At 38.1% G+C, this 22830-nt stretch overlaps 1 protein-coding gene and 1 non-coding gene across 5 annotated transcripts in view; both read right to left on the bottom strand.

Annotated features, from left to right (window-relative positions):
• Nucleotides 1-22830, bottom strand: part of GRIK1 (glutamate ionotropic receptor kainate type subunit 1) — a 489681-nt gene that overhangs the window by 36293 nt on the left and 430558 nt on the right. For all 4 annotated transcript variants that reach the window (XM_056109201.1, XM_056109204.1, XM_056109202.1 and 1 more), the window contains 5 exons: nucleotides 22147-22260; nucleotides 19941-20144; nucleotides 18933-19156; nucleotides 12582-12700; nucleotides 8002-8219 (listed from right to left, as the gene is read on the bottom strand). In XM_056109201.1, coding sequence (XP_055965176.1) covers nucleotides 8002-8219; nucleotides 12582-12700; nucleotides 18933-19156; nucleotides 19941-20144; nucleotides 22147-22260 — 879 coding nt within the window. The remainder of the gene's footprint in view (nucleotides 1-8001; nucleotides 8220-12581; nucleotides 12701-18932; nucleotides 19157-19940; nucleotides 20145-22146; nucleotides 22261-22830) is intronic.
• Nucleotides 6565-6671, bottom strand: LOC130018679 (U6 spliceosomal RNA). Its single transcript, XR_008791580.1, has one exon. It is a non-coding gene; the product is annotated as a U6 spliceosomal RNA (small nuclear RNA).

Here is a 22830-nt window from a genome sequence, read left to right as displayed (position 1 = left end):
GTGTAATCCTCTGACTTGGGTCTGAGAGGATAGTGATTTGTTACAAGGCCAGCATCTACTGAGAAACTTCTCTTTACATGAGCATTTTCTGGCCATTATGGCTCACAAGTAATTCTGATGTTGTACAAACCACTTTCTGGCCACAAAACACACATTCCTTCAACACACATTAAGTTGCATTGAACAGGGATGTGTGTATCTTGTCTTTCAACTACTTCAAGCCTTGCACATTTTTTCTTTGCATTTTTTTTCTTTGCCCTTCCTGTCTCTCACAAAGGTCATCTCAAGGATTGGTCAACTTGGAAAATCTGGGAAAGGTATAAATTGAGATAAATGAAGTTGAACTGTCTCACTTTGCTTCTCAACTGAATTCTATGAGTAGCCACATCATCTGTTCCTTACCTACCATAGGGAAAGTTTTTTTCTGAAAATGCAAGCAAGTGCTCGTGAATGGTTTCCAAGGACTTTGATACCCTGTTCTGTACCAACCTCTGAAGATATTTGAGAATGTGAGCTATTGTACTGCCTCTGAATGTCTCTGTCCTTGAGCGGGCTGCACATTTCCCAGAGATCAAGGACAGTAAAAAATCCAACCGAAGTCCAAACCAGAGCCTTATAGACCCAGAGGAACTACAATAGTAGGACTCAGAGTTTGCAGATAAATTTTGGATGTTAGTGGTGTTTGTAGTGATAATTATATGATTTTTATTCTTTACAGCTTGTATAGTAGTATTGTAAGCACTTGATCTCTGTGAAGTTTATTTTTTTTAATCTTTAAGATAGCTTCTCTTATATTACAGGCAATTTACAGGCAAAGCACTTCACTCATAGAGAATTTAAATAATTTGCCATGTGCTGTAGCACTAATATCAGTAAACTAGAATTAAAATCCAGGATGTTTAATTTTTCAAAGCTGCACCCTGAAGCACTTTACCCTAAGTTGTTTTTTCTACCTGAGCTGTTCATGGTAGCTGGATCTCCAGTGGTCGAACAATAATCTAAAAACTTCCTTCTCTCAGATGATGGTCAGTGAAGGGTTTTGACATTTCATTTCTTCTGAACTCAACTGGCCCTCAGACTTTATTTTATTTATTTATTTATTTATTTATTTATTTTTAGTGAAACACCATGAGGTTCAGTTGTAAACTTACATATTTTTGTGTTTGGGATTCAGTTATACAATGATCAAGTACCCATCCCTCCACCAGTGCCCATTCTCCACCACCAATGAACCTAGTAGCCCTCCCAAGACTTTATTTCTAATTTTCTTCATCATGGGAGAAGTATGTCTTGCTAAACGGTCACTGTAAGATCTAAGTTTGGAGTATTACATTCATTTTGAAAGTTAATAGAATTTATAGCAAGAAGAAAGAATTTTTTGATAAAATCTCTATCTTCTGTGAGAGATGGAAAGAACTGGTGCTTTAGAGGTTTATAATAATAGGAAAAATTGGACTTACATGCCATTGTTGTCAAATGTCTTGAATATAAAAAAATGAATGGGTCATTGCAGATATTAGACAAATTTCACCAGCATTATCTCTACAGTAGTCATAAACTGACCAGTCCTCCTCCTCTATGATGATGGTAGTGCTTACAGGACATTGGAAGGACAGGGAAAGCTATCACTTTCATGCTTGTAAAACAATTGAAACACCAAGCAATTTGCCAGAAGAGAAATGAGATGCCAATATTTTAGTTAATTTTATCTTATTCATTAGCATTATACTGAGCTAAAAATATGAAAAATGTTCTCTTGGTTATGGAGAGATATGTGCAGTGGTTAGATGCTGTCTTGCATGGTTTGACCTCTGCCATTCCATACAATACCGTGAGCACTACCAGGGATAATATCTGAGCGCAGTGTAGGAGTAACCCCTGAGTACCTTTAGGTGTGGCCCCCAAACCAAAAGAAAAAAATTAAAAAGCAACTATCTCTTGGTATCTCTTGAAATTTTGAATTATTTATATATTGACTTCAAAAAATGTATCAATTAATTGCAAACCTGGTGTAGAGAAGAAATGGTCCCCTAATAATTGGAGAAAGCCTAAAACGTTTTTGCCAACTGTTCAGACAGTGGTTAGATATCCTGTCTCCCTTTAAGCCTGTCCTATTAATCGATTTAAGGGTTACTGTTACCCTGTGATCAGATCAGTATTATGCTGTTCACAGTGCTGGAGAATCTGCTGGCACTGCGAAAAGAGGCAACATTTAATAAGCATCATCAGTGGAATTACCTTGGCCATAAACCCGAGGACTGTCTTTCAGAGACAGCATCAGAGAGAATCTCAAGGTGTCCATCTAAACTTTTGAGAAGTGGCAGCATTGGATTTATAATTCAATCCCTGTTCTCTTGTGTGAAGATGGTCCCTGATGGTCAATGAGGCTGGTCCACACACAAATGACTCCGTGAAGGAGGCCTGCACCAGCCTTGCCTGTCTCAGACGCCTCATTCCTGAACATAGTTCTTGCCTATTTAATGGCAGTTTATTCCCTCAGCCTTCCCTGAATTCAGAAAGTGAGTAGTGTCACCTTATTTGAGCTACTTTAAAAGCATTTATTTTTTTCTGCATTGGAAATCAGACACCCAAATTTGAAATCTTAGGTCCTGCTATCTGCAGAGGCAGAAAAATCTGGGCCCAAAAGTTTTGGGATTTACAGATCTTGATTGTACTTCTGGTCACAACTTTTCTAAGGGGATTTTTCATTAAAAATATCCCTTGATGGATATAGTCTTTGATTAAGGGAGAAAAACGGAGTGGGGAGCAGAGAGACAGTATAGTAGGTAAGTTTTGTATGACAATGACCCAGGTTCGATCCCCAGTGACCCATATGGTTAATAGTTCCTGAGCACAGGGAGACAGAGACACACAGAGAGAGACAGAGAAAGGCAGAGCGACAGAAAATGGGGAAGGAGGTGTAGCAGAAATGAAATATTGCAGAGCCAGACCAGGACTGAGTCTTATAATCCTGTTTTTTTTTTCCTTTTTGGGTCACACCTGGCGATGCACAGGGGTTACTCCTGGCTCTGCACTAAGGAATTACTCTTGGCGGTGCTTGGGGGACCATATGGGATGCTGGGAATTGAACCCGGGTCAGCCACGTGCAAGGCAAATGCCCTGCCTGCTGTATTATCACTCCAGTGCCTATAATACTATCTTTAGTGAATTAACGTAAGGAGTGCACCAAGAGTTGAAAAGTTGAAACATTTCAAATTTCTCTCCATTGTGGAATAACCAAGCCTTTGGCAGCTTGTTGCTCTAAATAAGATATAATCCTCGTTATCTTTCTGCAAGTAAATTGCTTCTTGATAAGTATGGTTATTGGACTACCAACCAACTTGTAAATCGACAAACTTAGTAATAATACCTATTCCTAGGAGGATTTCTATATATCCTTCCCATTATGATGTGGATGTGTCACTCCAATTGTCATATATTGAAATATTGAATATGAAAGTGACGGTTGGGAGGTGCTTGGGTCAGGTTCATGCCTTATGACCAAAGCTTCTGAGAGAGAGAGAGAGAGAGAGAGAGAGAGAGAGGAGAGAGAGAGAAGAGAGAAAAGAGAGAGAGAGAGAGCTGTCTCTTCACCATGTGAGAGTACAATGAATAGTCTGTGACTTGCATGAGGGCTCTCTCTTAACTGTGATGGCACCCTAATTTCAGACAAACAGTCTCAGAAACTGTGAAAAATATGTTTTCTTATAAACCACCCCAACAGAGGCATTTTTCTTCTTCTCGCTTCTCTCTCTCTCTCTCTCTCTCTCTCTCTCTCTCTCTCTCTCTCTCTCTCTCTCTCTCTCTCCTTTTTCTGAAAACATATTTTCTGAGTATCTTCAGATGTACAAGGTACTGTTTAGAATTTGTGGATATAATGGCAAATAAAACAGATCTTATTCTTAAGAAATTTACCCTATAGAATTCTCTATTTCTCCCTGGTTTTCCTTTTTTACCTGATTTTTTTTTGGTAGTTGCACCCAGATGACCTAAAACAAATGACCAGTGTATTTGCAAAGAATCCATCACTTTGAGTGGTGGAGAATTGTCTCTCCTCTGTATTTGCAGTGTGCCTTTAGATGGAAATAACATTTTCTCTCTTCCACCCTCCATTTACTAAGACTTTAACACCTCTTGTTACTGGTGAAAGAGGTCAGTCCTTTCAGATACCTTTTTCAGACATACTCAATTCCCCTTTGCTAGTACCCCTCTGTCCTCCATGTCTTGCAGTGACTTTTCAGGTTTCTGACAACTATTGTGATGGATCACTAGCTTGGGGTAACTTGCGCCTCTTCACACTATTGATTTCAGGAAAATCTAAGCTCTCAGAAGCTTGGAGAGCCATTTATTGAATGTCATTTGTCCTTAAAACAATACTTGTCTAAGGAAGAAACAGTCACCACACTTTATACATTCATTATATCAATGACATGTCTCTTAAAATAAGAATGTTTAAATCCTAACGTTTTCTAGTAATCTTTATCTTAAAATAGTGTTTTACTTATTTAGTTATTTATTGTCAACTGTCAAAAAAATTATTATGGAGTTAACACCTTTCTTAGTGAATCAGTACTGTTATACAAGGAAGTTCACTTTTTCTTATCCTTATTATTATTTTTTTAATTATCTTTTTTAATGCTTTTTTGGGGGGGTCACACCCGGAGATTCACAGGGGTTTCTCCTGGTTTATGCACTCAAAAATTACTCCTGGCGGTGCTCGGGAGACAGTATGGGATGCTGAGAATCAAACCTGGCTTGGCTGCACGCAAGGCAAATGCCCTGCCCGCTGTGCTATCATTCTAGCCCCATTGAAATTATCTTTACAAGCAAAATATTCCACTGTCCCCTGGGGTGATAAATTTATTTTTGGTCATCTGAATATGAAGCTTTACCAAAATTATTTCATTTTTTAATTTATGAGCGATAGCACAGCGGGTAGGGCGTTCGCCTTACAAGCAGCCAACGTGGCCGACCCGAGTTCGATTCCTCCGCCCCTCTCGGAGAGCCCGGCAAGCTACCGAGAGTATTCAATATGCCAGACACAGTAACAACAAAGTCTCCAATGGAGACGTTACTGGGCCCGCTCGAGCAAATCGACGATCAACGGGAGGGCCTTTACCTTTACCTTTACCTTTGATTTTTTTGTGGGCCACCCCTACCAGTTCTTAGGGGCTATTCCCAGCTCCCTGCTCTGAGGGTCCCTGATGGCAGTATTTGAAGGGACTCTGTGGTACCGGAGGGGGGTCTCCTGCATGCAAAACATGTGCTCAGTCAATTGTGCTCTATCTCTGCCCCCCCTCAAGAATTTCATCTTGTATTTATTTTTGAGGAACTTGGGGGTGTATCCAAGTAGGGCGCTGGGCTTACTCTTAAGCTGTGACCTGGAATCACTTCTCAGGATGCTGAGAAAATCACTTATGGTGCTGGGGATCCAAGCTGGGTCAACCATGTACAAATCAAGCACCATAACCTTTACACTATTTCTCTGCCCTCTCCGCCCACCCCCCCCAAAAAAAAACTTTATAAGGTTTATTTTGATCAGAAGTGCTATTTTGATTTCTCTTCTAGGCATTGCAGTGACCTCTTCAAAGAAGGTTATAGCCCATTTCTTTAACAGACCAAGTCTCTGTCACTGTCACTGTCCTTTGGTTGTTAATTGATTTGCTCGAGCCAGCCCAGTATCATTCATCTCCATTGTGAAACTTGTTACTGTGTTTGGCATATGAATACATCACGAATAGCTTGCCAGGCTTTGACCTGTGGGCAAGATACTCTCAGTAGCTTGCCAGGCTCTCTGAGAGGGGCCGAGGAATCGAACCTGGGTCGGCCAGGTCAACCATGTGCAAGGCAAATGTCCTACCCGCTGTGCTATCACTCCAACCCAACAGACCAAGTAAATGATTTTATATAGATAATTTAGATTCTGGAGGTTTTGTTCCTTTTATTGTGGAAGGCTGAATGCTGTGATTTCTCAGGTGTTCTAGTCATCTCTAAGTCTCCCTGGGTTAGTTAATATTCATGGCTTCCCCATTGAGAGCTATTTTGAAATTTGATTATTCCATGAGAAAGAAAAAATTCAGTTTCATTTCTCTGGGTAAGTAGTTTTAAAAGGTAGGAATGATTAAATGCAGTGGGCAAGAAAGCTTTGTCAACATAATTTTCGTTGGGGGCTTTAGAAGGTTGTCCAGGCCACCCTAACAATCTTGTTCTCATTGTTGTAGCTACAAAATTTGGTAGGAGTGCAGAGGCTGGGGGAGGGGGGGAATTTTTTTTTTACTTTATTTTTTTATCAGTTAATTGGAAAATTAACATCTTTACTTTTTAAAAAATTTTTTAAATTATTTTATTTTATTTTTTTAAATTTTTATTAGTGAAACACCATGAGATACAGTTGTAGACTTACAATTTTTTGTGCTTGGGTTTCAGTTTTACAATGATCCAGTACCCATCCCTCCACCAGTGCCCATTATCCATCATTTACACTTTTTTAAAAATTTTTGTTAGTGAAACATCATGAGGTACAGTTGTAGATTTACAAATTTTTGTGCTTGGGTTTCAACTGTAAAAACTATGGAACGCTTCACAAATTTGCGTGTCATCCTTGCACAGGAGCCATGCTAATCTTTTCTGTATCGTTCCAATTTTAGTATATGTGCTGCCGAAGTGAGCCCGGGGTGGGGGGAGATTATTGGTGTTTGTTTTAGTTTGGTCTTTTGTTTGCTTCTTTGTTTCTTTTAGAGGCCTCTCAAGCCATGTTTGGCCAATCCTTTCAGCAGTTCAGTACCAGGGTCCAAGGATGTGGTGCTGCTCAGGCCCTCTGAAATGCCAGGGATTACCCAGTCCATCCCAGGGCTGCTCATGTCTAATAATGCTCAGGGAATCATGTGGGCATGAGGATCGAACTGAGGTCAGCTGAATGCCCACATATCTACTTACTATCTGCTTTTCAGTCATCAACTACAGAGCAGAAGGAATAGCATACAACGATATTTTGAGGATCAGAATTTCAGAGGGAACAATATTTATTGTGTCCATTCGATTCAAAAATAATAAATGGATGGAAATTTGACTGAATTAAAAAAATATTGCTTTTTTTCTGCTATAAAGGCCGAAGAGGTGGCTGTGAAAATGAGTCAGGGGGCTGATATTTATGATTTCTATGTGAGCACAGCCTGGTTCCCTGAGCTCCACAAGGGCTATGCTCCCACCCAACTCTTTGTGCTCCCACGTAGAGAAGAGAAAGGTAAAGATAATTGAAGATGTTGATAGCGCTGTAGCACTGTCCTCCCATTGTTTATTGATTTGCTCAAGTGAGCACCAGTAACATCTCCATTGTGAGACTTGCTGTTACTGTTTTTGGCATATTGAATATGCCACTGGGTGCTTGCCAGGCTCTGCCATGTGGGAGGAATAGTCTTGGTAGCTTGCTGGGCTCTCCGAGAGGGGCGGACAAATCAAACCCAGGTCGACCACATGCAAGGCAAATGCCTACCCACTGTGCTATCACTTCAGTTCAAAAGCAGTGAGTGGTAACAAGGTCAACCTAAAGTCAACCTGCAGAAAACTATGAACTAAACTAAACTCCTGAATGTACTTTGAAGATGTTGTATTTCAGTGTATTAAATTGGGAGTAAATTGAATAAGGCATATTTGGACAAGAGTCATGTTAGTTCTCTGCAATGGAATTACTGCACTTTAAATTTTACTTTTAATAAAAGTACCCCGGGGCTAGAAAAATAGCACAGCATATAGTGATCTTGCATTGTAGGTAGTAGGTCTGTGTTTAATTCCCTGGCACCACATATGATTGTCTGGGCCCTCCAGGAATGATCCCTGCATGTAGAGTCAGGAGTTAGCTCTGAGCACACCACTGTCTATGGCCGTGAAAACAAAACAAAAATAATGCCCAATTTTTTAAAGGAGAAACAGTTCTTTTTATTCCATTCTTGCTCCTTCTCAGTCTGAGATAACCCTTTAGAGAATATTTTGTCAAATCCTTACCTTAAAGAAGGTCATCGTCGATCCATCTCTGACTGCGCCATACTCTATCTTGGTCTGCTTTGCCAGATCATCAGCTGAATCTATAGGGGATTCCATTCTCTCCACTGTTAAGAAGGCAGCAAGGTTGGCAGTGTAGGATGAAATGATGATTAGGGTGAAAAACCACCATATCCCTCCAACTATTCTGGTTGAGAGAGCTTTTGGCATCAGCTCTGATCCTGTGATGGTATCATCAGAGTAAGAGTGTTAAATAGAGTTTGGAGAAAAGGGAAGATTTAAGATTCAATACTAACTAGACTAGGGAAATAATGCCGTTTTTGTGACATAGAAATTATAGATCCATCAATTTTGCATGGATGAAATGTGTGCATTTTTTAAAAAAACAGTGGCACAAATCTAAATGAACTCTTATCATTAATTACTACAATAGCTTAAAATATGTCATGAAAATTTTATGGTATTTAATGATCTTCACCCTGGGATATTTTGAGTCTAAAATTTACTGTTAATTTCATTGTTTCTATTCAGTTTTTAAAATTAAGTTCAACCCAAGGCTTCAAGTCCTTTATTACTAATACAAATCTTATTGTGTGTCCTGTGTGAGACAGAATGTCCCAGGTTTTCATACAACTATAGAAAAATTATGAAATGCTAACTTATTTTTATTTAAGATTAAAGAATATGAGAAATTTTTAAAAGATGAGTAAATGATTTATCACATGCACTTTAACAAAACATTGGGGTTTTAAAAATAAAATGAAATAGGATCTAATCACAGTTGAGAGTAAATCAACCATTTTTAGTGCTATTTGTTTGTTAGTTTTAAAGTTAGAATTAGTTTGAATTTAAATTCTTATTTGAATAAAAATAATGGAGTCATGAAAATGGATAATTTTGTCTTTACATAAAGAACTGTTTCCAGTTTAAACTTCAAAGAGAGCTGTTTTTCAGGTTAAAGAGTTCGTGCCTGCTCAGAAATAGCATGTATTTAGATGTCACCAGGGCTGGAGCGATAGCACAGCGGGTAGGGCGTTTGCCTTGCAAGCGGCCAACATGGCCGATCCAAGTTCGATTCCTCCACCCCTCTTGGAGAGCCTGGCAAGCTACGGAGAGTATCTCAACCCACACAGCAAAGCCTGGCAAACTCCCTGTGACATATTCGATATGCCAAACACAGTAACAATTGTCACAATGGAGACATTACTGGGCCCGCTCGAGCAAATCAATGAACAACAGGAGAACAGTGACAGATGTCACCAGAGAATTCATAAGTATTTGCAAAAGATGATTTAAGAACACTTAATTTATTTACAAAGAAAAACTTTCAAAGGAAAGAGCATTGGTTAATTATACTTATACAAAGAATAATCTATAAAAATTGTCCAATTAAAAAATTTTGGTCAAACTGAATAATAGATGTCTATAAATCCAGCAGGAGATGTAAAATTAATCATTAGGAGCTCACTTAGTTTATATAATGTACAGAGCTCACTTAGAATGTGTTGATTGATGGATGGAATTTGGATAATGAATTTGACTAACATTTTACCACTGGTTGTATGTTAGAACTTTTTCCATAAACTTGAGAAATTTTATGCTACCAGGTAAAAAGTGAAAAAAAATACCTTATATTAAAAAATCCATAAGAAAATGTATAGGAGGTGAGCAATTTGGTTTAAAGTATTTCTTCATTATTTTGAATGAGCGTTTTGAAGTTTTATAGTTAATGACTTAGGATGGCAAGGGAAGTTGGAGTTTACCCATCTACAATTAAGTTTTTGCTGAAGTTTATAAACAGGCATACATAATTCTCATCAAATCAAAGCCAACTTGCAGCTTGTGACAAGCAGATCAAGGTTAGCAGAGTTTCTAGATTTTGAATTAATAGTTCTATTTTCCTAATGGAATTAGGTATTATATACATATATATTTATATATCTTTAATAAGCTAAATGGTTTTGCTGCAGGTTCTTATTTCTCTATTTTGTTTGTTTACTTGAATTTGGATTTGTAATATTACAAGGATTTATAGTAGTTTTCATTAAATTGCCTCCAAGGATTTAGTGGAATAGTTTGTTGCTGTTGTTTTAGCCTTGTAGTTTAATGGAATTTTTATGCCTGAGGGTATGTGTGTATGTGTTTAATGCCCAAGTTTGTTTCGTACCTTTGTACTTAATTGATCTAACAGCCTGGTAACAGTGAGATAATATTTTAGATCTGTAGCTGGTTATCATCAAAATACCATTTATTTAATAAAATAGCCACAGGAAAGAAATAGAGCTAACAGACACATTGTTTTTAGTTTTAGGTAGAGATTTCCTGCTGCACCTATCCATATAAATTTCACTGCATTTGTAGAAAATTAAGGCCTGAATATATGACTTACATTATTATGTGGCAGTCATACTGGACAGGTGGATAACCGATTGCTGATATACAATAGAAAATGCCATTGATTCCTTTTTATCAAACAAAAATACATATTTTTAACTATTTTAGAAATTCAAAACTTCTATAAACCTTCTAAATTTACATTTTAAATCTTTGATAGAGGTTATAAATTAGATTTATCAGCATTTTATTCTATTATACAGCTTTATGTATTTCATGACTCTCAGTGCTAAACTGCTATGTTTAGGAATGGCTCCTCCCAATCAGAGACGATTTGTCTAAGTTCTGAACTTTAGAGATGAAGTTATGAAAACAATCAGAGCAGAGTGAAACATCATTAGGAAAGATTTGGGATGAGAGACAATACTTGCTGAAGTCTCTTTTGTGCCTTTTACACATGACAGCCAATCCTGATCCAGACTTTGCTCACGCTCTGTAGGAAAGAGAAAGTCTGATCATCATGTTCAAACAGAAATCAGACAAAGTGGTTTCCAATTGCTGACAGCGCCAAGCTTCTGCTTGAGAGGGAGCAACTGCAGACTCGGAGCTTAACTAACTCAATACCACGCCACATGCCAAGGACAGATGCAGGAACAGTCACCAGTACCACCAATTTTTATATGGAAAGGTTTGTTTCGCCTGACCAATGTTTTTAAGTTCTTGAGAAAATAAGCAGAGTCTGGTTGGGGCTGACTGTCATGTACCCAAGGTAGTGGTAACTAGCGGCCACTGCATCCCACAGTTTGCTGTGAATGGTAGCAAACTCCAAAGAGGGAGAATATGATGAAATTTGCAGGGTGAGTCCACCCAGATAGCTTCAGGTGGTCCTAGCCATCTTAAGGACCTACTCAGATCCTCTAAGAAGCTAAACTGACATGCTCCTATTCTAAAGGCATGGGAACTAGAATAGTTAGGACAGAGAGTGTCTCACTCAGAAAATAATTGCTCACAAGATGAATGGTCCAAGAGTTAATGTCCCAGGATAGCAGTATATGTTTTCAAATATCTCTCTCTATATATATATTTCTGCAATATATATATAGGAAAGCATATATATATATATTGCAGAATTAATAGTGTGTTTTGCCCTAAACTCATGAAAGGATTATGGTAAATTTGGTGCCGCTATATATCTATTTGTTAGTACCCACCTAAATTATACTTAATTGCATGATGAGAAAATTTATCCACTCTCCTCAATGACTTGGATTTTTTTTCTACACTAGAGGCCCTTGCTCTCCTTCCCTCTAATTTCTAGGTGGAATATAAATATTTCAAGTAGCAAATCCTTGTCTTGTGGGTTATATTTATGAAAGCACCTCATGAGGAACCTTACAGTGAACCACCAAGTAACACACATATTTAGAATAGATCCCAGTTGCATTTCCTTTCGCCAATTTATTTTTGAGCTTATTGTCAAATGAGTAGATATTCCAAATGCAGTAACATTTGTGACTTATGATATCTTAACGTGAATGCATTTCATCATAAAAAAATATTTTCTCTACCATGCACCAGGAATCAAAGCTGAGAAAAAAAATCCTCAAAAGAGATGCATTTCTTCCTAAGGTTAAATTAACTCATGTCTCCTTCTCCCCTTAAAATAACAATCCTCCAAATCATAGAAAATATATAAAATGTATTACATTTCTGTGGTCTGAATTTCATTTCCCAAACCCCTCCGGTTTACTGTTGCTATAGTTACCAATTGAGCGATATTCTACAAAGTTAATGGGAAGCTAAACTGAATCCCAGTGGGGTTTGTCAAGAGTGGTAATTGGGTGGCAATTCTAGACACTGTCAGTTATTGGAAGAATTTAAGTCAACTTAATCTTTGGACTCAGATTCTACTCCTCTGACTTGGGAAGTAATGGTTGAAAGAGCACAGACTGATAACTTCCTGTCTCAAATTTATAAATAATTTCTAGGTTACTTTGTCCTTTCCTTCCCTTTAGCAACATTTTATTGACTGCTTAATCAAAGTCTTATTTTAGACCTATAGCAAAGGAGATCGATGTAAGTCCTATTTTTGTCCCTGATGTTTTTCGTGATGGCTAAGAAGTCATTCTGGTGACTTCTGAGATGCCTTTTGAAGCCTCCTCTCTGGCTTTGGGGGTGGAGTTTACCAACATGAAAAATCTGTCAGCAGACTGTGGAATGCATGGGACCAAAAGGAGCAACCAGTATACCTTGCTGCATGAGAGCGCCAACTCCAAACCAGAAACTATTTAGCAAAGTAAAATTGTTTTCCACCACATCTGAGTCAGGGTTGCACGGGTGGGGGTTATACCACTCGTAGGGTGTAAACCTGTGATAGTTAACAGAAACAATTTACAAACGTCAGAAACATACACGTACCACACATGAAACCTGCTGAACAACGCAGAAAGCTAAACAATTAAAGATGAAAGCATCAAAACCAAAACAGTGAATGAAGACCATCTCCATATATTTGTAGCTGTGGCGGGTAAAGAATCAAACAGTACATCCAACAAGTACCATATTTGTAAACTTACAACTTTGGTGGGTAAAGAACGAAGATATTTTGAGGGAGAGCACTGACCAGATATTTTTCCCCCTAGGAAACTCCCATTGATCGGTTTGAACTGGACTCCATAGGTCTATCTATGACTACCAAATGCTTCTGATATTTCAATTCTTTCCACTGGAATTCACATAAAGGCTCACTCAATGCAAGAGTGATGGCAGTGATATATGTGTTGCACTCCAACGACAGGATTGGGTTGCTAGATTCTATGGGGTGCTAAAGAGGCATCACTGGGCAGATTCCATAAAAAGGAGTCTATTGTTTTTTTTTTAATAATGAATCAAAGGATCTGCAAGGCTGAAACACTTAGTGAATAGCACCAATGTAATAGGTCTGGATTTGGGGACCAGCAAGATAGTACAGAGGGTAAAGCACTAGCCTTGCATGTGGCCAACCTGGTTCAATCCCTATCGCCCCATGGGGTTTTCCTAACCTGCCGGGAATAATTCCTGAGCACTGACAGATGTGGTTGAAAAACAAAACAATAAACGAAAGAAAGCAAAACAAAAGGTCTGAGTTTGGGATGTTTTAGATGTTCTTAGAATAGAATGCAAAAGTAAACTTCACGGTCCTCAAATTGATAGATAAAATGGAAACTTAGAAGAATCCTGGACATGGCAGTTCAACGTGACTCACACCCCAGTATGCCTTGCTGGATAATTTTAGGTGGATAATTCTCTTCTTGACTTATTTTAAAAGCAGTTTCTGGGGCTGTAGCAATAGTAGAGCGGGTAGGGGATTTGCCTTGCACGTGGTGATCCAGGTTTGATCCCCAGAATCCCAGATAGTCCCTGGAGCACCACCAGGAGTAATCCTGAGTGCAGAGCCAGGGGCAACCTCTGAGCATCGCTGGGTGTCACTAAAAAAAAGAAAGTAAAAAATAAAAAAGCAGTTGCTTCCAGAATTATGACTAAGTCACTTGCCTACCAACTCTGGTTAGGGTAAATTGAACTTGTAAAAATCGTTTTTCCTCTTTGGTCTCAGTGTCCTGGTTTGTTAGAGCCCAGGAACTTCAGATATCACTAGGATTATTAAAGTAAAACTTGGTGGAGCTGAATTGATTTTTAGTCTTTATTTTCTAAGTATCTGCCTCATCTGTATAACCCAGAAGAAGTCCCTGCTCTACAGTTCTTTCTTAGGACCATCTTGCCAAGGAGCACTTATTTTTTCCAGAGACGCATTAGCAGATGCTCTGCAAAGTGATTTGGAAGTGATTTAAAATGCAGTAGCTCTCAGCTCAGGAAGCACTGCCGTTTGCCATGGAATCCTTTTCGTGCAAGCAGGAGTGTTAATGTTAAAACACCATAAAGTGGGTGAGCACATACGGCATGCTCTCCCGCCATAAGGTTTCAGCAGTAAACAATAGCAGGCTGCTGACATACCAGAGAGACCTGGGATTAAGGTGAATACATTATCCATTCCATAGCAGGGCACAGTACATCATGCAATAGGCAGTGGGCAGACAGCTTTCCCTTAATGAAAAACCATTCTTTAAAGCCCCAGACTCCTTCTGGAAACTTTACATGTCTCCTCATCAAGTCTCAGGGGGACTGGGGTAACAGCTTCAGAGTTTATCCCTCAATAACCATCTCCGACTCCTTACTGAGCCTTCTCCACAGCTGTAGGCACACAGTACAGGTTCCTGTGAAGCTTATGAATAGAGTTTTAATTGACAATGCCATGCCAATACATTTTAATTACCGTTTCAACAATATAATTAAGTTTTGAATTTATACACTCTTATAACCATGGTCGTTTGCTAAGATGAAGAAATGAACACCAATATTAATGAACCTTCTAATTGAAACACTCGGCAGAGTAAAGATGGCATTACTTAAACAATATCACTGTCATTTGTGCAATCATTTAAAAATATTAATTGCAGTAATTTGAGAGGCTTATGCCTTCAGAAATGAAGGAGTTTCCAAAAGCATCCACAAAACCTGGCAACTGCTAGCCCGCTGTTATTTTGGCATGAAATTCAAGCCCTTATCTGCTCTGATCAAGGGACTTACCACTCTCCTTGTTGGAATACGACTTTGAACCTGATCTGGCTTCAGTAATTCATACTTTGCAGTTATAAGTGAACAATCAATCTAATTCTTTTTGGCCAAAGGAAAGCTGTCCAAACCACAAAGTGATTCTGCCTGCTCTGCCGAGATAACTTAGGTTCTTCCTCTCTGGGATTCTGAGTGGCTTGGGGTGTGCAGGGACAGAAGGAAATGCAGTGGTGATAGGAGGGGTTTGGGCTATAAGATATTGGCTTTGCCTACTGGGTTAGACCTACAAGCTCCTTGGATATTGGGAATTCAGCTTGAAATGTTTAATGCCCATTTAAAAATGGTATGTGCAATAGCAGCTTTTGCATGAAAAAGTGTGTGACACATATTCACAAATGACCTACACCAACCATACTGCTATACCGCCAAAAGATTTTGATTCTTTTGTAAAAGAGACAGGGGCACGTGGTTTAGAACTTGTGTCATAATAGACTGTATAAGGAAGTATAGCATTCTGTTGAAATGTAAACGTTGCATTTGTTTATATATACCAGACTCCTACCGGAATGGAAGATACAAAATGAGAGGCATATTGGGGAACTCTAAGGGTTTTTTTTGTGGCTCAAAATAAATATTGGACTTCATGGCAGTAAGAGAAAGTAGCATTCACTTTTTTACAAAAGAAGGCTCTACTTGAACTTGGAAAATAGCCAGGGATGTGAATCCAGTGGTAGGATGAGTGCTTTGCACATTAGATCTTGGATTGGTACTTTGGGAAAAGAAAAAAGAAACAAAGAAAAGGGGAAAAAAAGTCTGAACTTGTAAAGGAACTATTTGGATTGCAATATAATTTTTAGAGTTATAGTATCTCGCCCGCACGGCAGAGCCTGGCAAGCTACCCGTGACGTATTCAATATGCCAAACACAGTAACAACAAGTCTCACGATGGAGACGTTACTGGACCCGCTCAAGCAAATCGATGAACAACAGAAGGACCGTGACTGTGACCGAGTCAAAACAATCTTTTAAAAATTGGATTCCAATTAAAATATGTTTTATTAAAAAATCATAAATCACAGAATGTAAGCATTCTATCTGGATATCTGGTCTGTTTAAATTATGGTGAACATAATAACTTGGGATTACTTTTTTAAATAATTTAAAAACACATCAACCACAAAACAAAATCAACAGCATGCACAAGTCATAGAAACAGATTTTAAATATCTCTCCTTAGTTTGCCTGTTGGCATCCAGATTCTGCGTTTTACTACCATACTGTTTTCATATGTATGATGCATCACTTCTGCACTTCTCTGAGACCCAGAGGGAGAAGTCAGTGATAAATGGAAGAGGAGTCAATTTAACCAGCTTTCATAATCATTGTCAGAGAAAACTTCCCTTACAGATATTCATTTATGAAGTGGATGTTCGTGGTCATTATTAATTGTACTTAGGTTCCGATAATGAGAAGAGCACATCTAATTTATCTTTCAAATTTGGGTTTGCAAAGATAATGACGTCTTGAATTATTTAGAGTTGGGTTTTCAACCTTGGTGCTATTGATATTTTGAGGTAATTTGCCATTATTGTTGTTTGCTTGTGTGTGTTTGTCCTATGTTCTATAAAATATCTAGCTGGATCTCCATATTCTACCCTCTGGATATTAGCAGCATCTTCTACTTCAGCTGAGAGGATAAATGGACAGTTTCCAGGCATTGCCAAAGATATCTAGGGTATAAATCTCCCTAAGTTGAGAACCACTGAGTTGAAATAATAAAGTACTATCAGATAAGACCCTGTCAATATGTTGTTTTTGGAGGAAATAAATAGGGAAGAAAACTTTAGTCATGATTATTATTTTTTAGGATCTAATATATTTGATTTTATTATTTTGCAAAGTGGAGGGAAGTTATATTAATCCATTAGTGAAATGTAGGGAATTTTACCTCACAAAAAGGGAAAAGCAAAGAGAAGTGGAAGAAGGGGGGGGGAGAAAGAAAAAAGGAGAGAGGGGGCGGAGAGAGAGAATAGAAAGAAAATATGAGAGAGAATATGAGAGAGAGAGGGACAAAGAATTTTGAGTACCTTTAGATAAATTATCTCCAGTCTTCATAACCAGAAATGCAAATAGGAAAAAATATAGGTTTAAATATTCTCTAACTTGCCCAGGTCCAAGCATGAAAGAACTGGAATCCGTAGTCTCAGGAACGTCCAGGCACCAAAGTTCCTACTCCGTGGACACTTGGAAGGTTTGGAAAATTTGGGGGAGGATTCTCTACTCCTCTGATAATCTCATTTCTGATGTTTGACTCCCTGAGTCTGAGTGGGTTAGAATTTGGGGTCTCTGTTCACACCATAATCCCACACCCTACACACACACCTCACCCCTGCATATTCCCTCCCTTTCAAGCCTGACCTGGGTTTTGGCTCTGTTTGTTTATCAATTTTAGGACAGTGCATTCACCGTTCTCATCTCTCGCCCCTATATGATTATAATTATTATTTCCTATTTGGGTGGGCATTCAGGGGTTAAGACTATGCTGGCTAATTCCATGGCTCTGTACAATAGATCCTGGAAAGTTAAGGTTAAGGTCAAGCCAAAGTCCTTCACTTGTGGGAGAGGATTATGTGTGTGAAAATGTTTGTTCTAGGTGCCTCTTCTTTTACTCTGTCACCTGAAGGGGTTATAAGGGAACTCCCAGAATCACAAGATACCAATCAGGGTCCATTTCATATTGAATATATAGATATCCACAAGTGAGAATATGCATTTATTCATTTCTACTATGTCGGGCTGTGGATCTTTTAGGCCCTTCAAGCCTGGACTGGTTTTTCCAAGTTTTCTTTAAAATTATGCCAGGGAGAGGGTTACCTGGCATTAATCAAAACCAGACAGTGGACAGTGACAAACAGCTAGTGTGAAGAAATATTTCTCTTAGAAATCCCTGGAGGGAAAAACAAAAATGAATTAGGGGAAAAGTTCAATGAGTTTTCCTGAGAGATGAAAAGGACTAAAGAAAAGTAGGGGACATATAAAGTAATTAATTTTATATGGTTTATCTAGGGATATCAAAGCTAACAGAAAGACAAAGTAGTTGCATTTCAAATTCACCATCAAATATTAAAAAAAATTCTTAGCTATAAAAACCCTTTGAAGAACTGTATAGAACAGAATAGTTAAATAGAAAATTAGCTCACAAATTAACCAAAGCTGAATCATTACTGAAAGCTGAATCACTCCACATCTCTAAACTCAATATACAAGTTATCTTACTTTTCACAGTTGCTTCTAGAATTCTTTTGAACTCTTTAGCATTACAAAATAAGTTCTATAAAATTTTCAAAATAACTATTTCTTGGGAGGACATGATTTTCTTTGATTCTACAATTTTTATTTGCTACAATGAACCCCAGTTTTCCTTTTATATTATATTTATTTTTTTATTTTGGGTCATATTTCCAACTTGGTACTTGGGAGTCATTCATGGTAGTGGTTGGTGGAATCATGAAGTACAGGGGATCAAACCCTGGCCTCCACATGTAACAGATGAGGTCTGGTCCATTGACTATCTCACTGTTCCAGTACTAACATTTTCCTTCTTGCTTTGCTTATATTATAATATTTTATAATAATGGTAAATCCTTTAACTCCTCTTCTTGAGTCATTTTATATTTATTAACTGAGTTGTTGCTTACGTTGCAATAGAGTTCAGATAAAATAGTTAAGTAATCACTTATCTTACCCAAAACACCATTAGAATTAAATTACTATAAAATTACATTGTTATTGTCTTTTGAAAGCATCTTAATAAACAATTAGAAACATTCATTTACAGAATAACTTATTTGTGGAGAACTTGATGGAATATACCACTAGGCGAAACTGGAAGAACATTTTGAAGTTCTAACTCTGTGTTTATCTTTCAAGGACAACCAGACAACCAGAGACAGGCTTACAACTATTGTGATTTTAGCATTTCTCAAACTTACCTTGCAATTACAAAGAGAACACAACTGACTCCCAAGCAAGCTAAGAGCACATACATCCAAATGTCAGGAGACAGAGGGTTGAGGAAGGAGAACACGCCCGGGTTGGTACCATTGGGCTTCCGGTAGAGAATACTGATGCCCAGTGTCATAAAGGGCTTAGAGAAGTCGATGACCTTCTCCCGTACATAGGTGATGGTAAGGGGAGCTACGGCCAGGTCAGCCTTCTGCAAAAAACAAGTTTGAAATTGGGACCATAGTTATCTAGCTTCTACACACAAGTCTTAAATTTCTCCTGGGTGCTTTTCATCTCTATTCTCAACCCCAAGTGTTTCTCTTGCAAGAAGTTTCAGTGATAACTGGCTCTGATTATTTTTAAAGCCTCTTTTAAGTTTATGAAATAGTTGTTATTGGTGATGAGAAACCAAATAGTATAAAATACACATACACAGTCTAGAACTAAAAATGGAAGGGGAAAAAAGCTTCAGAATGGTATAATTTAAAAGAGTATGGGAGCAAAGCCACGAATGAGCAACTTTGTTGACAGGATGAGATTTTGCTCTGAGCTGAAAATTTTATATTTCTTTATCTAATTTAAGAATCATTAGGCTTTATTTTTCAGTATGAAGGTAAGGTAAAGGTAAAGGCCCTCCCGTTGATCGTCGATTTGCTCGAGCGGGCCCAGTAACGTCTCCATTGGAGACTTTGTTGTTACTGTGTCTGGCATACCGAATACTCTCGGTAGCTTGCCGGGCTCTCCGAGTATGAAGGATGAGCCCAAAAAATTTCTACTCTCAAGTTTGCTCTCTTACTTCACAAGTAAGCAAACTTCATTTCTAAATTGTTTCTTCCTACTTTAAAGTCATTTATGACTCAAAAAGGGAAACATTTTTTTTCTGATTCTGATGCAACCACCATTTTCTCTCTTTTAACTACATATCATCTATGCTTTTTGAATTTTTTGCTCTTTGATGTTGAGGACACATAAGTAGGAGATACAATTTTGCTTACGTGTTCTATAAGTTCTTTGACCATTCCATTCCACTCTCCTTTGTCATTCTGAGCTCCATATTTGCCATCTGGGACAAGTTTAACATCATAAATAAAACCCAGAATACTTGACAATTCCTTCAGCAGATCCAAACAATATCCTTCAAATCTGTCATTCCCATATAGGGGCTTATCAGATTTCCTGTACATCACATAAGGCTCTTCCTAGATGAAACAAACCCAAATAAGAATAGCCTATTATAACAGAAGACATAATTTACTCATAAAAGCTTTATCAAGATCTGAAGACATAAAATCTTTGAAGATAATTTTTAAGATTTGAGAGTAACCAACTTCATTATTCACCTTCCTGCCTTTGCTAAAATTATTTTCCTTACCTTTTACTGAGTACTTCATAGACCACTGTGTTTTTCTCCACTCTTTGACGAAAGGTTTTCCTTCCAATGTAAAGAAGGGCTAGATTGTCCACCCTTTAGTGTGATAGAGATATAATCTAAAGATATGATTTTTGGGTAGCAGGATTCCAAACTTCCTTTGTATGACTCACCCTTCAACCCTCCTTTTATCTAATAGCTACACCCACTTAGAAAGGGGCATCTAAATTATCCTTCAGACTTTCTGTCCTCTAAGTACTCATTCTGTTCTTTCAACTTCCTAAGTACCCATTGCTTTACCTCCTGTTCACTCATTAGCTACAGCAGCATTTTTCAGCCTTTTTACACCTGATAATCAGGGAAAATGGGAGAAATATTTTGTGAGCCAGCTGATAGCTGAGACAAAATCCAATGTAGACAGTATTTTATTTATTAAATAAATATTATAAAACCACAAATTTAAGCTAGTGTCACATCCACTGCTGCTTAGAAAAAAATCAACTTCATATATGATTTGGGGTTGGGGGGAGATTTCTGAAAGACCATCAGAAAATTTTCACAAATCAACAATGGTACACGGACCAATTGTATCAATCATATTATTTGACTCACCTCATATATCACATATGGTAATAAATTTCTTACATGCTTGCCTGAAAAAAGCCCCTTATCCTATGAATAATGAATAGTTCTGTACTGTCTTGTATGCATCACTGTATTTTATAAAATTATGATGGTTGCTATATTACTTATATTCTCTAATTTTATCTCTAACCTGATGGAAGTAGAATACCACATGCTTGCATCAGATTGCTTCAGAAAAAAGTAGTCACTTTTTCTCTAGAAAAAATCTTTAGTTTTAATTAAAGTACCTCAGAAGTGAATTATTTCATAAATAAATGAAGGTCACATTATGGGTTAAACAGAATAAAATGGAAATGAGAGAAAGAGAGTGATTAAACAACTGATTGAAGTATAGTGGCTGGGAGGTGGTGTAAACCCTCTTGGGAAAGCAGGAAATATTCTTACATAAACTTTTGAAAATAATTAGTAAAGGAACTATTTGTCAAAGAGTTAACAGAGTGAAGGAAGTCAATGAGAATTTATGTGAAAGGAGAGGCAGGGATGCAGATACAAGGTGGTCAACTTCTGGAAGCTGGTTAACCACAGCTGATTGGGTGATGAGAGAGGGATTCTGGAGACCAAGGAAGGATCACTAGCAAGTTAGTAACTGTGGCTGGGATGGACAAAATTTCTCGCAAAATCATTGGAGGAAAGGGGATACATTTCTTATTTCTTCCCAACTGTTTCCTTGGCCCCTTGTCAGAATAGCTCCTTGATTAAACCCAACCAGAGGACAAGGCAAACCATGTGGATTGAGATAGAGATGGGACAGAGCAGATCTGAGAATCAATTGGAGGTTGGACAACTACAGCACAATGTTAAAAATTTTCATTCAATCTATACAAACATGTTCTTGTAGCCCTCCCGTTGATCATCGATTTGCTCGAGCAGGCCCAGTAACGTCTCCATTGGAGACTTTGTTGTTACTGTGTTTGGCATATTGAATACGTCATGGGGAGTTTGCCAGGCTCTGCCATGCAGGCGAGATACTCTCGGTAGCTTGCCGGGCTCTCCGAGAGGGGCAGAGGAATCGAACTCGGATCGGCCATGTTGGCTGCGTGCAAGGCAAACGCCCTACCGCTGTGCTATCGCTCCAGCCCCTTGTAGCATCTGACAGAATTGTTGGACTGAAGAATATAGTTCAGGAATCCTTGAAGGTCTAAGTTAGGACTGTGGGAAAGATGCATTGAATTCTACAGTCAACTTACCAGAATGGTGGTGACTATGAGCGTTCGGTTGGCCAAGGAGTCAGTGATATTGCTGAACCTGTCGTTGTTGCCATCTGTCATATTCAGCCCACTGTTGGAGTTCCAAATCCCAATCTATACAGAACACAGTATGTCAGAGACTGATAGCTGTCATTATAACACTTATACTACAGTGAACCCCTTTTACACAGGAATGGGTATAAAAGCTCATAATCTGGAGAGAAGACACCAGGATATCACAATGGAGACTACTAAAAGGGGGAAACGGGCAGTGAAGAAATGAATGTGTACATGGAACCGAGAAATTCTGTGTATTTGGGTAAGGAGTAGGGGATCTCTTTTGTTTTTATTTAGTGCGCTCTTCTTTTGTTAATTAAAAAAGTCTTACATGAGCATCAGATTTTTATATAATATATTTGTTGCATATATATATCTATGCTAGAATTTGGAGAACATTTCAATGAAGAAAAAAATTTTGAAAGTGGAGCTTAGTTCTATTGATGTAAATGTACATCACCACAAGGTAGTACCATCAGCAGTTTAATCAACTTAGAGATAGGGGATAGAGAAAGCAGAGTAAATGGAAAATAGATTGGAAATACAAAAGGGAAATAAACATGAAGAAAAATAGTGCACAGAATGTAAAGAAAACCTTCTGGATCTAGCTTCATCGAGGACACAATG

This window comes from Sorex fumeus, unplaced genomic scaffold, assembly GCF_029834395.1.
Source record: "Sorex fumeus unplaced genomic scaffold, SorFum_2.1 ptg000265l, whole genome shotgun sequence".
In the NCBI taxonomy this organism is placed as follows: domain Eukaryota; kingdom Metazoa; phylum Chordata; class Mammalia; order Eulipotyphla; family Soricidae; genus Sorex; species Sorex fumeus.
Note: the sequence above shows the minus strand (reverse complement) of the source record. Positions and strands in the feature narration are given on the sequence as shown.